Source organism: Papio anubis, chromosome X, assembly GCF_008728515.1.
Source record: "Papio anubis isolate 15944 chromosome X, Panubis1.0, whole genome shotgun sequence".
Lineage (NCBI taxonomy): Eukaryota > Metazoa > Chordata > Mammalia > Primates > Cercopithecidae > Papio > Papio anubis.
In genome coordinates, this window is record NC_044996.1 from 86,624,770 (window position 1) to 86,639,093 (window position 14,324).

Sequence of the window (14,324 nt, forward strand, 5' to 3'; positions counted from 1 at the left end):
ATATTTTATACTGCCAAATTCTGTGTTTAAAAATTTTTTTTCAGCCTTGGCAACATAGTGAGACCCTGCCTCTACAAAAAATTAGCTGAGTATAGTGGTGCACTCCTGTAGTCCTAGCTACTCGGGAGGCTGTGGCAGGAAGATCACTTGAGCCCAGGAATTTGAGGTTACAGTGAGCTATGATCATGCCCCTGCACTCCAGCCTGGGTGACAGAACAAGGCCCTCTCTCTCTCTCTCTCTCTCTATATATATATATATATATATATATATATATATATATAAAATCATTAAAAAATGTAATATAGTTATAGTATAAAACGTGGAAAATACATAAAATATAAAGAAAAAACCCCCAAAATCCAACTGTTTTACTACAATACAGAGACAAACACTTAATATTTTGATATATTTATATTCTGATATCAATTTCCTAACATACTGAGAATTATGTTAAGAAAAAATGTAATATACCTATAGCATCCTATTAAAATATATTAAAATTACGCCACTGAAGCATTTCATCAGGCACACCAAATGCCCAATAAGAATCAGATGGCACTTTCAACATTTATCAAGGTGGCAATGAATACCTACACAACCAGCCAAGTATGCAAAGTTTATTGCCCCCCAAACATTTAAGGAATGAATAAATATTTTTTTAAAAAAGAGGAAAATAAAGTAATGCTTTTCAAGTGGCTTGTTTTTGCTTAAACCCATACAATGTCCTTTTGCAATCTATAAACGCTGAAAACCCTAGGACCCGCAAGTCACAGAGTATCTTGGTGACACTACAGTTCACTTTGTCTTGTAAACTGGCTTAGGAACCTCTCATGATCCAGGTTCCCAAGCCAAATTCAGCTTAGCAGATAGGTCATTAGCCCCTCCCTCTGCAGTTGTTTTCTCTGGGCTTCAAATGTTTGGGCTTCTCCTAGACTTAACAAAGAATATGGTTGCATTTACATTTCAAAGCCTTCATTCCTCTGAAATGGATTTCTCTTCCCAAAAGAGACAGCTCTCAGAATGAATGTACCCTTTAGGATCTTAGCATATATCAATCAGTATGTGGACCACAGGTGCACTACTACTGCAAATGTTAACCAAATGCTGCTAATGGCAAACAAAGCATCATAATTTGTTTGGTTTTTTTTTTTTAGACGGAGTCTCACTCTGTCGCCCAGGCTGGAGTGTAGTGGCACAATCTCAGCTCACTGCAACCTCTGCCTTCTGGGTTCAAGCGATTCTCCTGTACAGGCACACCACCACCATACCTGGCTAATTTTTTATTTTTAGTAGAGATGAGGTTTCGCCTTGTTGGCCAGGCTGGTCTCGAACTCCTGACCTCAAGTGATCCTGCTGCCTCAGCCTCTTAAAGTTCTGGGATTACAGGTGTGAGCCATCAGGCCTGGCCCATAATTTTATTTTATTTTTGGAGACAGTGTCTCGCTCTGTCACCCAGGGTGGAGTGCAGTGGCGTGATCATGGCTTACTGCAGCCTCAACCTCCCTGTGCTCAAGTGATTCTCCACTTCAGCCTCCCAAGCAGCTGGGACTACGGGCACGCACCGCCACGCCGGGTTATTTTTTGGTATTTGTAGTAGAGATGGGGTTTTGTCATGCTGCTCAGGCTGGTGTTGAACTCCTGGGCTCAAGCAGTCTGCCTGCGTTGGCCTCTCAAAGTGCTAGGATTACAAACGTGAGCCACTGTGCCTGGCCAGCATCATAATTTTAATGCAGGGTCATTCAACAGGCTGAGAAACAACAGACATTAACATGTAGTTTGTCTAAGAAATACCAATCTCACCATAAACTTACAGCTAACTAAGGAGGAAAACAAACCTAATTTAGATTAATAGTAATAACAAATCCATAAGTAGACTATAGCACTGAACTTTGAGCATGTGAAATGTGATTGCAGAATAAATGGGACTCATCAGTAATTTACTACTCAGACAAAAGAAAAAGATGCTAACAAGGACTCAACTGGCAATTTTAAAGAAATTACATGGTCTACTCTGCACTATTTTAATATGCTCCTAACAGTAAGGTTGCATGCTATTTTTTTGGCTCTATTTAAATCATGTGAGATGCCTTTAATTTAGCAAAGTAACTCATACAGGAGATAAAAGTTCATTTTCCTGTCAGTATAATAGTTTGCTACTGACATAGACCAGATATGTTGAAACTAATTATCCAAGTAATTAATCTCTGCATTATTCCTTAAAAAGCAAAAGAACCAGAGTGTCCTTTGTGATCAGCAATCCTTGAATAGAAGTCTAGAGAAAAGGAAGATATTACATTACCATGAAGCCAAAGTCCCCACGAATGCCTTAGGTTCTTCTCATCCTCAACTCCGAAACACAAAACCAGACCAGACCAAAAACAAAACAAAACAAAACAAAAAAACGGGTAGGCCTTGGGAATCAGGTCCAGTCTAGGGTGTTCCAGGTGGTCTGGTTTGGTGACAGATTGAGTTGGGCACATCCCAAACTCCTTCCCCTCAAGAATCACCCTTTCTTATGCCTGATAGGAGGGGAGCAGAGGCACCTTTGGCCTTTTGAATACAGACATTATCCTTTGCTTTTCACTGGCCCACTGCATCATTCTGATTGCTGTAGTATTGTGTGCAGGTCATTTAACTTTCTTGTTACCGTGCTTTTGGTTTCCCCTCATTAAAACAAAGGAGCTGTCTAGCCTGCTTTACATACCTTATAATGATGATGATGTCATTATTTTAAAAAATTGAAAAAGGAAATCTGTAAATGCATTCTCTGCTACTAGCAAATACGCCATACACACACACACACACACACACACACACACACACACACACACATACATACACACACTTTTTTTTTTAATAGGGTCTCACTCTGTCACTCAGGCTGGAGTGCAGTGGCGAGATCACTGCTCACTGTAGCCTTGACTCCCGGGCTCAAGAGAACCTCCCACCCCAGCTTCTTGAGTAGCTGTGACTATAGGCATGTGCCACTATACCTGGATAATTTTTGTATTTTCAGTAGAGACAGGGTTTTGCCATGTTGCCCAACCTGGTCTTGAACTCCTGGGCTCAAGCGATCCTCCCACCTTGGCTTCCCAATGTACTAGGATTATAGGTGTGAGTCACCATACCTGGCCCAAATATTCTTAATAACACTAATAGCCACATAATACTGTGTGGGATTGTGAAAAGAGAACTGGAGTCAGATTAGTGTTTTAATTTAAGCTTTGTAAGCTTGGGTAACCTTGGGTAGTTACTCAAACTCTCTGAACCTGAATCTCTTCACCTGCAAAGATGAACCAAATTAGTTTATTCTTATAGGCTCTCCAGTGGGGATTAATTCACATATGTAAAAAATCTGGCACAGAATCAGTATTCGTAAATGTTTGTTTGTTTCACTGCATTCATTTGAAGTCAGAGGACTTAAGTTCGAGTTCTCACTTTAGTACTTACTAGCTATGTAAACTCAGGGAAGTCAATTACCTTTGCTGAGCCTTATTTTTTCATCTGTAAGATAAAGTTGCTGTGAGCATTAAACAGGACTATATACTAAAGTGTACTTTCAGATAGTCTGCTAAGCATTTCCTGTATACAGCAATGGTATCGTTCATGACTTTCTCCCATCCCCACTCTCTCATGTCTCTGTGGGAGCACCCAATACTGTGGGAAAACAAGGCAAGATCCCTGCTTTCAAAGACAATGGGATAATCTAATGTAAAACTTGCTAGACTAAGGCTTTTTCACTTTGTTCTGATTGCCTACGGTCTAAGGATTCTAGTGAGTCCATCAAGCAATGAGAGACAGTAGGAAAAAGGCTCCTGATTACTGTGGTTTTTTAAACCAAGACTGGATGACAATTCATTTGAGAAATAGAAGAAGGGATTCCTATGGCTTAAAAAAATGATATGAGAGAGTATGGAATAAATTTGAAGGCACTATAGGTACTGTTAGTCTCCCACTGCTGCTGTAACAAATTACCACATATTTAGTGACTGAAAATAGCACCAATTTATTCTCTTACAAGTTCAAGAGGTCAGAAATCTAAAATCAAGGTGTTGGCAAAGCTGTGTTCTTTCTGCAAGCTTAAAGAGAGAATCTGTTTCCTTGCCTTTTTCAGCTTTCTAGAGGCCACCCACATTCTTTTTTCTTTTTTTTTCCTGAAACAGTCCAATGGGTCAAAAAGGTCACCCACATTCTTTGGCTTATAGTCCCTTTCTTATGTCACTCCAGCTTCTTGTTTCTGCCATTGCATCTCCTTCTACTCATTCTGATCTTGCTGCCTCCCTCTAATAAAGACACTTGTGATTACATTAGGCCCACTTTGATAAACAAGGGTAATCTCTCCCATCTCAAGAACATTAATCACATTTGCAAAGTCATTTTACCATATGAGATAATGTATTCAGAGATTCCAGGGATTAAAATGTGGACATCTCTAGGGGGGCTATCATTCAGCCTACCACAGATACTGTAGTTCAGAGATCATCATTGGAATCAGAAAAATTAGGAAGTTCTTTGTGGAGGTGGTGGATTTTGAAGGCTATGAAGATACAAAGGAGGCACTTCTAAGTTGGGAAAAGGCATGAACACAGGTGGTGGGGATAGAAATCAGCATAATTTTCATGGAGACCATTAAAAAGATAGATGTGAATGCAGTAAGCATGAGAGATACAATCAAATGGGATGAGGGAAAGGCTAGATCACAGAGAGCCTTAAAGCCAGGAAAAAGGATCAAAATTTGGTATAATAACAGTTGAGAGTTACTGAAAGTTCCTAAGCAAACCTCAAAGTGACTTTATAAAAGCAGCATTTTCAGGATGATTAGTCTAGTAAAGTAGGGGTAGGACAGCAGACCACAAAAGGAACAAAGCTGAATGGCTATGTCTCCTCTGAAGCATCATCACTGATGTTGAAGCTGCCTTTAGAACACCTGGAAACAAATTGGCAGCAACTTCAGTGGAGGAAGAAAAGGCAAGAGCAGGATCATTTTAGTCTCTGGCCACCTTCAGAAACACACGCCACAGTCAATAGCCATGTGCCTCTTATTTGCAAAGGAAGAAAATTTCTATGAGCTCAGGGCAGGTTTTTAAAATGAGAGAAAAAACATACCAGGCTTACCTCATTGCCACATTACTTCCATCAATGACAACTGGCCTCAAATTGTCACTGTTGTCTATTTCATCTTCAAGAGACAATTCAGGGCTTGCAATCTCTCTGGAGCTGGGCCCACGAGGCACTAACAGGCTCAAGTTGATCTGCCCTTCTGAATCACCTTTGTTCCCAAGTCTGACAAGCTCTGCCAATACATCATTAATAAGTGATTCTGGGCCCAGCTTGTTTAGCACTGATTGAATCTGTTCCTCTGCATAGCCCAGCTTTAGCGCAAACTCCATCTTAGCTTGGTATTCCTTCTCCAAGTCAAGTTTACCATCCTGTAAAATGCTGCTCTGGGAGAAACTTGGACGATCTAGGCAGGGAGATCGACAGAGCTGGCGGTGTGGCTTGGAGGGCATCTCCTTTTTCTTCAACTGACCATCCCTAGGTTGGCAGCTCTTGCTGTTGTCACTACTCTTAAGGCTTATCTGTTCAGGGTCACTCTCAGAGCTCATCCACTCTTCAGAATCAGCATTGCCCTGCTCTGTGCTGTCCTGCTTAGGCTGCTGCTTCTCTTCCTTGGAGGCACTCTTCTCCATTTTTGGTGTCTCTACCTCAGCTGTGGCCGTCATCCCGTTTAGTGGGTCGTCTGAGGTCTAATCAGTTCTTTTTCTTTTTAGCCTGCTTGGAATCCACATGCAGTGGCATTCTTTTGTGGTAAAATGTCGTGGTAGCGATGGTGCAAGAGTTTGCCTGTTTGGTTTGGTATGTTCAGATGTTACCACTCCCTACAAATAAACACACATATCACATCATATTTAGTAAACTTTAGGAAAAGCATTTTAGAATACAGAGGTTTCTTCTTAAGAAACTACAGGGTTTTTTTTTTTTTTTTTTTTGCATTTGATTTTTCTGCTTACAATGATTAGACTAAACTTAAAGAGTCCCTAATTCTATAATAATTCTAGACATAAATATTTCAGTGGTGGTAATAATGCTGTAATTCCTGTCCCCCCGTCCCGCCCCCCATGACATGCACACAAAATAACAGCTAAAGTTATTTGCTTACCACAACAATTTGGAGAAAGAGAAACATCACATTTCAACAAGGAGCAAGAATATATATATATATATACACACACATGCATATATTTCCATGGAAAGACTCTCCCTTTCTGCCAGGAAGTGTTTCCAGATCCCACACCATATCCTTCTCGCTAAGGCTAAAATTCACTCCTGAAAAGCACATGTGGGCTGGGCGCAGTGGCTCACGCCTGTAATCCTAGCACTTTGGGAGGCCGAGGTGGGCGGATCACGAGGTCAGGAGATCGAGACCATCCTGGCTAACATGGTGAAACCCTGTCTCTACTAAAAATACAAAAAATTAGCCAGGCGTGGTGGCGGGCACCTGTAGTCTCAGTTACTCGGGAGGCTGAGGCAGGAGAATGGTGTGAACCCAGGAGGCGGAGCTTGCAGTGAGCTGAGATCACGCCACTGCACTCCAGACTGGGTGACAGAGACAGAGTGAGACTCTGTCTCAAAAAAAAAAAAGCACATGCTCTCTAGCGTTACTGTTTACAAAATATCAGGAACCCATCTACTAGGGAGACTAGAAAACCATTAAAATTGCTTCAGACAACTAAAACAGGCTGTAAGGTGTGTTTCAGATAAGAAAGGGGGTGTGTGCATTTTCCTGTCTGAAGCCTCTTTTTAAATTATAATTGATAAACAAAAGGAGAAAAGGATAAAACCAACTCAACTTGCAAGAGAAACCAGAACATAATAAAAAGAATATTAATTACAGAAGAGAATTAGGGACAATGTTATTTCTTTTTTTTTTTTTTTTAAGATGGAGTCTTGCTGTATTGCCCAGGCTAGAGTGCAGTAGCATGATCTCGGCTTACCACAACCTCCGCCTCCCAGGTTCAAGCGATTCTCCCGCCTCAGCCTCCCGAGTAGCTGGGACTACAGGCACACGACACCATGCCCGGCTAATTGATGTATTTTTAGTAGAGACGGGGTTTCACTATGTTGGCCAGTTTGGTCTCAAAATCCTGACCTCGTGATCCGCCGGCCCTCACCTCCCAAAGAGCTGGGATTATAGACGTGAGCCACCTCACCCAGCAACAATTTTATTTCTAACTTCCTTCTCTAACTTATCTCATCTGTCCCAGCAGGTTTCAGTTCTAACCTGGCCTAAGTGTGTTCTTTCCTTTGAGCCTCAGTTTCTTCATATGTAAAATGAGGATATTGATAGCTACCTCACCAGTTAATTGTTGGGTTCGGTTTTCCTTTTAAAAGAAGACTGACAGTGAGATAAGGCTATAGACCTGTGAACACTGATGAGGTCTTTAGGCAGAAGCTGTGCTCACTCATCTAAAAATAGGCTACTGGCCGGGCACGGTGGTGCATGCATGTAATGCCAGCACTTTGAGAGGCCGAGGCGGGCAGATCGCTTGAGGTCAGGAGTTCGAGACCAGCCTGGCCAACAAGGTGAAGCCCCGTCTCTACTAAAAATACAAAATTTAGCTGGGTGTGGTGGTGGGTGCCTGTAATCCCAGCTACTTGGGAAGCTGAGGCAGGAAAATCACTTGAACCTGGGAGGTAGAGGTTGCAGTGAGGTGAGATCACACCACTGCATTCCAGCATGGACGATAGAGTGAGACTCCATCTAAATAAATAAATGAATGAATAAATAAATATATAAATAAATAAATAAATAAATAAATAAATAAATAAAACCAGGGTACTTGTGTGACCAGTGTGCCACAGATTTCTAGTTACACCTCAATTCTGTTTCTTTTTTTGTGTGTATGTGAGATGGAGTTTCACTCTTGTTGCCCAGGCTGGAGTGCAGTGGCAATATTGGCATGAGCTCAGCTCACTGCAACCTCCACTGCCTGAGTTCAAGCAATTCTCCTGCCTCAACCTCCCAAGTAGATGGGATTACAGGCATGTGCCACCATAGCCGGCTAATTTTGTATTTTTAGTAGAGACGAGGTTTCACCATGCTGGCCAGGCTTGTCTTGAACGCCTGACCTCAGGTGATCCACCCGCCTCGGCCTCCCAAAGTGCTGGGATTACAGGCGTGAGCCACCACGCCCTGCCTCAATTCTGTTTCTACAAATAAGAAAAACCTCTAATGGTTTGAAGAATGCTATGGATAACTGCATGCTTACTTTAGGAGTCACATTTGGAAACAGAGCCAAACTTAATCAACATCTCAGAAATGACATTCAGGCAGCATATAATGACTCCTGGAATGATTACATTACCATTTGTGACTTTAAAATTTTCCCTTAGTGAATTAGTCAACACATAGACACCCATTTCCTTGTAAGTTTCACATTTGCTATCTGACTTACAATTTATTTTCTTCAAAATAATTTCTAGTGTACACAGAACATTGAAATATTTCCCCTGGATTTATTCAAAGCTTCAAAGTCACTTAAAACCAACTGTTTATAAGATTAAATGTATATTTTCTTGGCAAATGGGAGGTACCTATAAAAGATAAGTTAGACTACTCTTAGCTAGTGGACCATAGAATGTTTATTTCATACTATCAAATATTTAGTTATGTCTAAATTGTCATTGGTGTGAATACTTTCACCATACTTATGTAGACATACAATAGCAAATTTAAATTCAGGAAAAATCTCACACACATAGGAAACCCTCATTGAAATTACTTGTTATTATTGTGGAAGTTTCCTACTCAATAACCTAAAGTAAAAGAGAAATAAGTGGCTTAGCAGAAATAAACTTCAATTTCTCTTTCAAAACCTTAAGCAAGAATATCTTAAGAAAAATGTTGGCGATCTTTCCTAAAACCTGTGTAAGTGAAGGTGTCATGTGTTTATCTATGTGTATGTGTTTCTTTTATAATGCAAAAGTCCTTGGGACAAGATAGCAAGAATGTATTTTTATTCAAAAGAGCAGTCCCTGAGAGGCAGAGACTGTGCTAAGCCCCAGGGTTAGAAAGATAAACCAGAACTAAGCCTGTCCTCAAGAACTCAACCAACTAGTAAAACCTTGGCTAGAATTGACCCTAGAAATGCACTTCTATAGAGGATGAATATTTCAATTACAGTTCAAGCTGGGATACTCTTGTGAATGAAGGGAGTGTTTACTAATAGTTATGTAAGAACAATAGGCATCTACTAGGGATGTCTCAGGTAAACCTGGGTATACGATTGGTCACCCAAGTTACCTGCAAATTTTCATTGACATACAGAAGAGGAAATATTCAACTCTGTCAGTAGGGTGGGAGATAGGTGTGGTGGTTGAAGAGATTAGGAAAGAATTCAAGAAGCATATAATGTCTAGTCATCTGCTGACATTACTTAATTCATTCAAAAACATTTATTTGGTGACAACTATGCACCAGACAACATGTTAGAAGCTGAGGATATAAAATAAGATGAGGACTCTAATCTCAAGGAGCTTATAGTGATGTGGTGAGGAATGGGGAGACAGACAATAATCAAATAATCATATAATTCATAATTATAAACTGGCTAAGTGATTAAGCATTAAAAAGCATAGGGAGCTATGAGTTGAGCCTTAAAGGAAAGAGTTAAAATTTGCTGGGCAGGGAAGAGTTTTTAAAATTACAAGTATATGAAGATTAACATCATATAGTGCCTTAGTCAACACCTCATGCCTAATATTATTGGCAAGGAGTAACAAATGAAAGCACTGAAGAAGGCTAAAGCAAAAGAGTCACTTTTGCTCGAAAAGGGAAGATGAGTGGGGAGAAAAGTTTCAAAGATGTTGTTTTAGCTTATGGCATGTGTTAAAAACAGTTGTTGGCTGGGCACAGTGGTTCAAGTCTATAATCCCAGCGCTTTGGGAGGCCAAGGCAGGAGGATCACTTGAGCCCAGGATTTGAGACCAGCCTGGGCAACATATGCTGAACCTTGTCTCTACAAAAGAATACCAAAATTAGTCAAGCATGGTGGTGTAGGCCTGTAGTCCCAGCTACTCCGGAGGCTGAGGTGGGAGAATGGCTTGAGCCCTGGAGGCAGAGGTTGCAATGAGCCAAGAGGGCACCACTATACTCCAGCCTGGGTGACAGAGCCAGACCCTGTCTCAACAACAACAATAAATAGAATTGTTACCTTTTATTGTTACTGATTGAAAAAATCCACAAATGAATGCATTAAAGACTGGCATACTTTGGAAAATCGCATTAGTCAGATGAAATTATAGAACTGGATATAATTTGTTTGAAGAAGCTAAGAGCTTTGTCATCAGATAGCCACGTGTTGAAGATACAGAGCTTGCCTATAACTTGTTTAAGAATATGATTAAGCAAATGATTGCAAACTTGCATCTGAATCTAAAAAAAGCAGAGAAACATATGCAGGCAAAATCTGCTAAAAGTGACCTCGAGGAGGAATTTCCACCAAGAAAAAAAGATCAAAGTCTTCTACTTTCTTCTCTCTCCCACTAATCTTTTTATTAGGAAATACAACTTATTCAGTTTGCATTTGCATAGAGAAATTTTCCAAGATTAGTCTTCAGGTTCTACTAGATCTTTTTTTCTTGGTGGAAATTCCTCCTCGAGGTCACTTTTAGCAGATTTTGCCTGCATATGTTTCTCTGCTTTTTTTTAGATTCAGATGCAAGTTTGCAATCATTTGCTTAATCATATTCTTAAACAAGTTATAGGCAAGCTCTGTATCTTCAACACGTGACTGTCTGGTGACAAAGCTCTTAGCTTCTTAAAACAAATTCTATCCAGTTCTATAATTTCATCTGACTACCAACTCGACTTCATCTTTTCCAGAATCTGCCAAATGACATCCTATACAGAGGTAGAAACATCTGGCCATTTCTAGTGAGCCAAAACCTTTGAAAATGTTCCAGAAAGCCCATTAACTACATAGAACAGAGTTACCCAGCAGTAATCAAGTCAAGAACAAAATAGTAAGTTCTCAATTATCTGCAGGTGACCAAGCCACTTGTTATTGTGTTTTGTGAATGCATGTTTTGATAGAGACTTAGGGATACCTACTTAGACAGCTGCCCTTCCTGCCACTTCTAGTATTTTTTTTTTCATAAAAGGAATTCTCAAAGAAAATATACATATCAAAAATTATCTGCTGTGTGGGATTTCTGGTGGGGCCCAGATAATTGAGAAATGACTACAGTTCAATCATCATAAGAATACTAAGCTTTATTTTCTTGGTTTCTCCTCTGAAGTGGACCACTGTTTTCAGAATTACTTTTTTGTTAACTTTTATTTTAAGGTCAGTGGTACATATGCAGTTCTGTTACCTAGGTAAACTTGTGTCATGGGGATTTGTTTTACAGATTATTTCACCACCCAGGTATTAAGCCCAGTACCCATTAGTTATTTTTCCTGATCCTCTCCCTCCTCCCATCCTCCACACTCTGTTAGGCCCCAGAGTGTGTTGTTCCCCTCTATGTGTCCTCAAAGACCTAAAGACAGAAATACCATTTGACCCAGCAATCCCATTATGTGTACATACCTAAAGGATATAGATCATTATATTATAAAGACACGTGCACGTGTATGTTCATTGCAGCACTATTCACAATAGCAAAGACATTCAACTTAAATGCCCATCAGTGATAGACTGGATAAAGAAAATGTGGTACATATACACCATGGAATAGTATGTAGCCATAAAAAAGAATGAGATCATGTCTTTTGCAGGGATATGAATGGAGCTGGAGGCCATTTTCCTTAGCAAACTAACATAGGAACAGAAAACCAAATACTGCATGTTCTCACTTATAAATGGGACCCAAAGGATGAGAACACATATAGTTAGCTTCTAAAAGAACAAATTCAAATCTGTATTGTATCAAATCATCGCATTTTACTTTAAAAATCACAAATAAGTTATAAAACTTCAATAACAGTAATAACATATGAACAATCATTTACATTTGCATTACATCTTAGAGTTGCCTAAGTGCATTCACATATATGCTCTCAACAGAGCCACATAATTACCTACACAACCCAGTTTTGAGATGTTATGACTTATATAGCCCATCTCCAATCCCCTGTGTCAAGCACATCAGCTAAAGAAGTTACACAAGCCCCAGAAAGAGCTATAAAGTAAGGCTTTCTCAGATACTTTGGAGGCAAAAGAGTTTGAAAACTTTACTGATTCTCAAAATGAAAAGGTTCACATAGAGGCACTCTGAGAAAATCAAAAATTCAAATATTTCCATTTTTATTTATAATAAATCACATGCAGCAATTATATCGTAAAGGAGGTAAAGATTGTTTCTTAACCTCCAACTATACCCATCTGTTTGTATGCTCTTGAATAGTTTACAGGTAGTAACACTTAGCAAAGAAACAAGTCTTAAGAAATAGCATATTTTCTGTGGTTTGTAAAAATGGGATTTCCCTTGAGCAATGAGAGCACTCTTGTCAGCCTATCTGGTTTTACATTACCCTCCAAACAAAATTGTTTTTTTATACTTTACCTTCAATACATTATCAAAATGATACATGTCACAGCAAAAACTGTCACAATCAGAGCTAACAACAACTGACCTTATTCAAAACTTAGGATTTCATTTCAAAGGAGACCCAAGAGCTTTGTATGATTAAACTACGTCAATTCTTGTCCTCCCACTCCCACACCAAATGTTGAAGCTTTAGACAAAATGTTTACAAAAAAGTAACAGTCTGTTGATTTTCATTACTCATTCATTTTTTTCAGGACTTCAAGCAAAGTAGACACACAATGATTTGATTTCAAGACCCATTATTCCTAGGTTTTGAACAGGGGCTCATTTTTCTGCTACCTTCCACCACCACGTGTTCCATTAGAAAGGACGTACGTCTCCAGGATATTTAAAACATTTCATACTACACACACTCTGGTGTCCAAACTAATTAAAACCACATTGTTAAATGTAACCTCAATTTATACTTGATTCAATTTTCCCCACACAAAACCATTTCTAGTGCTTGACACTCCAGAAGGACAAGAAAACTGTAGGTTACATACTTACTATTTTCTTCTCTCTATATAAAGAAGGTCTAGGGAGATCATTTCAAATCATGCAGGGAAGCTGCATCATATGCTACAGGAGATGGTCTCTGTTAGAATAAGGATTCAGTGAATGTGTATTCTCTGGCCATTAGTGACAGCTGAGGAGCTGTTATGAAAGTGGCTTCTTCAGAAAACACGCCCACTTCTATGATTCATTGGTGAAGTTTATTTTTTTTCTCTCTCTCCTCCTCTTCTCTCTTCTTTCTCTCCTCCCTCTCTTTTTCTTTTTGTGCCACCTATCCCCATCCCAAGACCCTTAGTCAAAAGCTATAGGGAAATATGGCTATGTAATTCTATAACTTATAGTAAATTGGAAAAAAAGAGTACCTTTCTTATGACTTTAATAGTGATAAATATATCTTGAACATCTCATTCAGTTAACAACACTGGGCTTGATCTTTCTTGATTCTTTCCAATTTAACTGTTTTGTTAAATGTATGGAATAGAGTACACCCTATTTTCTCTCTTTATAATTAAATCGTTAGCAAGAATGAGAAAGGACACAAGGATCGGGGCAATTCTGAGGGGTAGCTGCAGTATTGCAGCCATGACATCATCAGCTGGTCTAGTTAGTTCCAAAAATCTCCCAGATGAAATTCAAGATATATTGGGTGGCAAATAGGAGTAGGAGGGAAAGAGGGAATAGAAGGTTACAAGTTTTAATTGTTATTATTTCAACTAACATGTTGTTTGTTGTCACTTCCTTCCTCAAACAATTACATACTGCTTTTTTCAAGAACTGCTCTGTTTTATCTCAGCTGCAGGAGTACTTCTGTGGCCCGCGAAGTACATAAGAAACACCATTTTAAAAGTATTTCAGAGGCTTTCAGAACAAGGAATGCTTAATAATGCATTCTTGTTATATTAAATATGTCAACCATATAATGACATAGGTACGCTCTTGGCAGAAACCTTCTGCATTGGAGCTGGAGTCAGGGTATTTGGGTTCAAATATTCCCTCTACCACTAATTTTTAATTCCCATCCTGCATACTAGGTACTTAGCACTGCTCTAGGTGCCGGGGGTTCTAAAATAAATAAGATGCAGTCCCTGTGAGGTGCTCACGTTCTGGTAGGTGAGATAAATATGCAAACAAATAATCACAGAACATAGAATATGTTTTCGTAAGGTTGTTTATAGATGCTAGGGTAATACCAAGGAGGGGTAAGGAGGTAAGTAAT

The 14,324-nt window shown here is 39.4% G+C and overlaps 1 protein-coding gene across 1 annotated transcript in view; it reads right to left on the reverse strand.

The window, feature by feature from the left end:
• ZC3H12B (zinc finger CCCH-type containing 12B) overlaps nt 1–14,324 on the reverse strand; it is a 46,515-nt gene that overhangs the window by 13,366 nt on the left and 18,825 nt on the right. The window contains exon 2 of the mRNA XM_031660722.1: nt 5,117–5,880. Within this exon, the coding sequence (XP_031516582.1) occupies nt 5,117–5,724 (608 nt within the window). The 5' untranslated portion in view covers nt 5,725–5,880. The remainder of the gene's footprint in view (nt 1–5,116; nt 5,881–14,324) is intronic.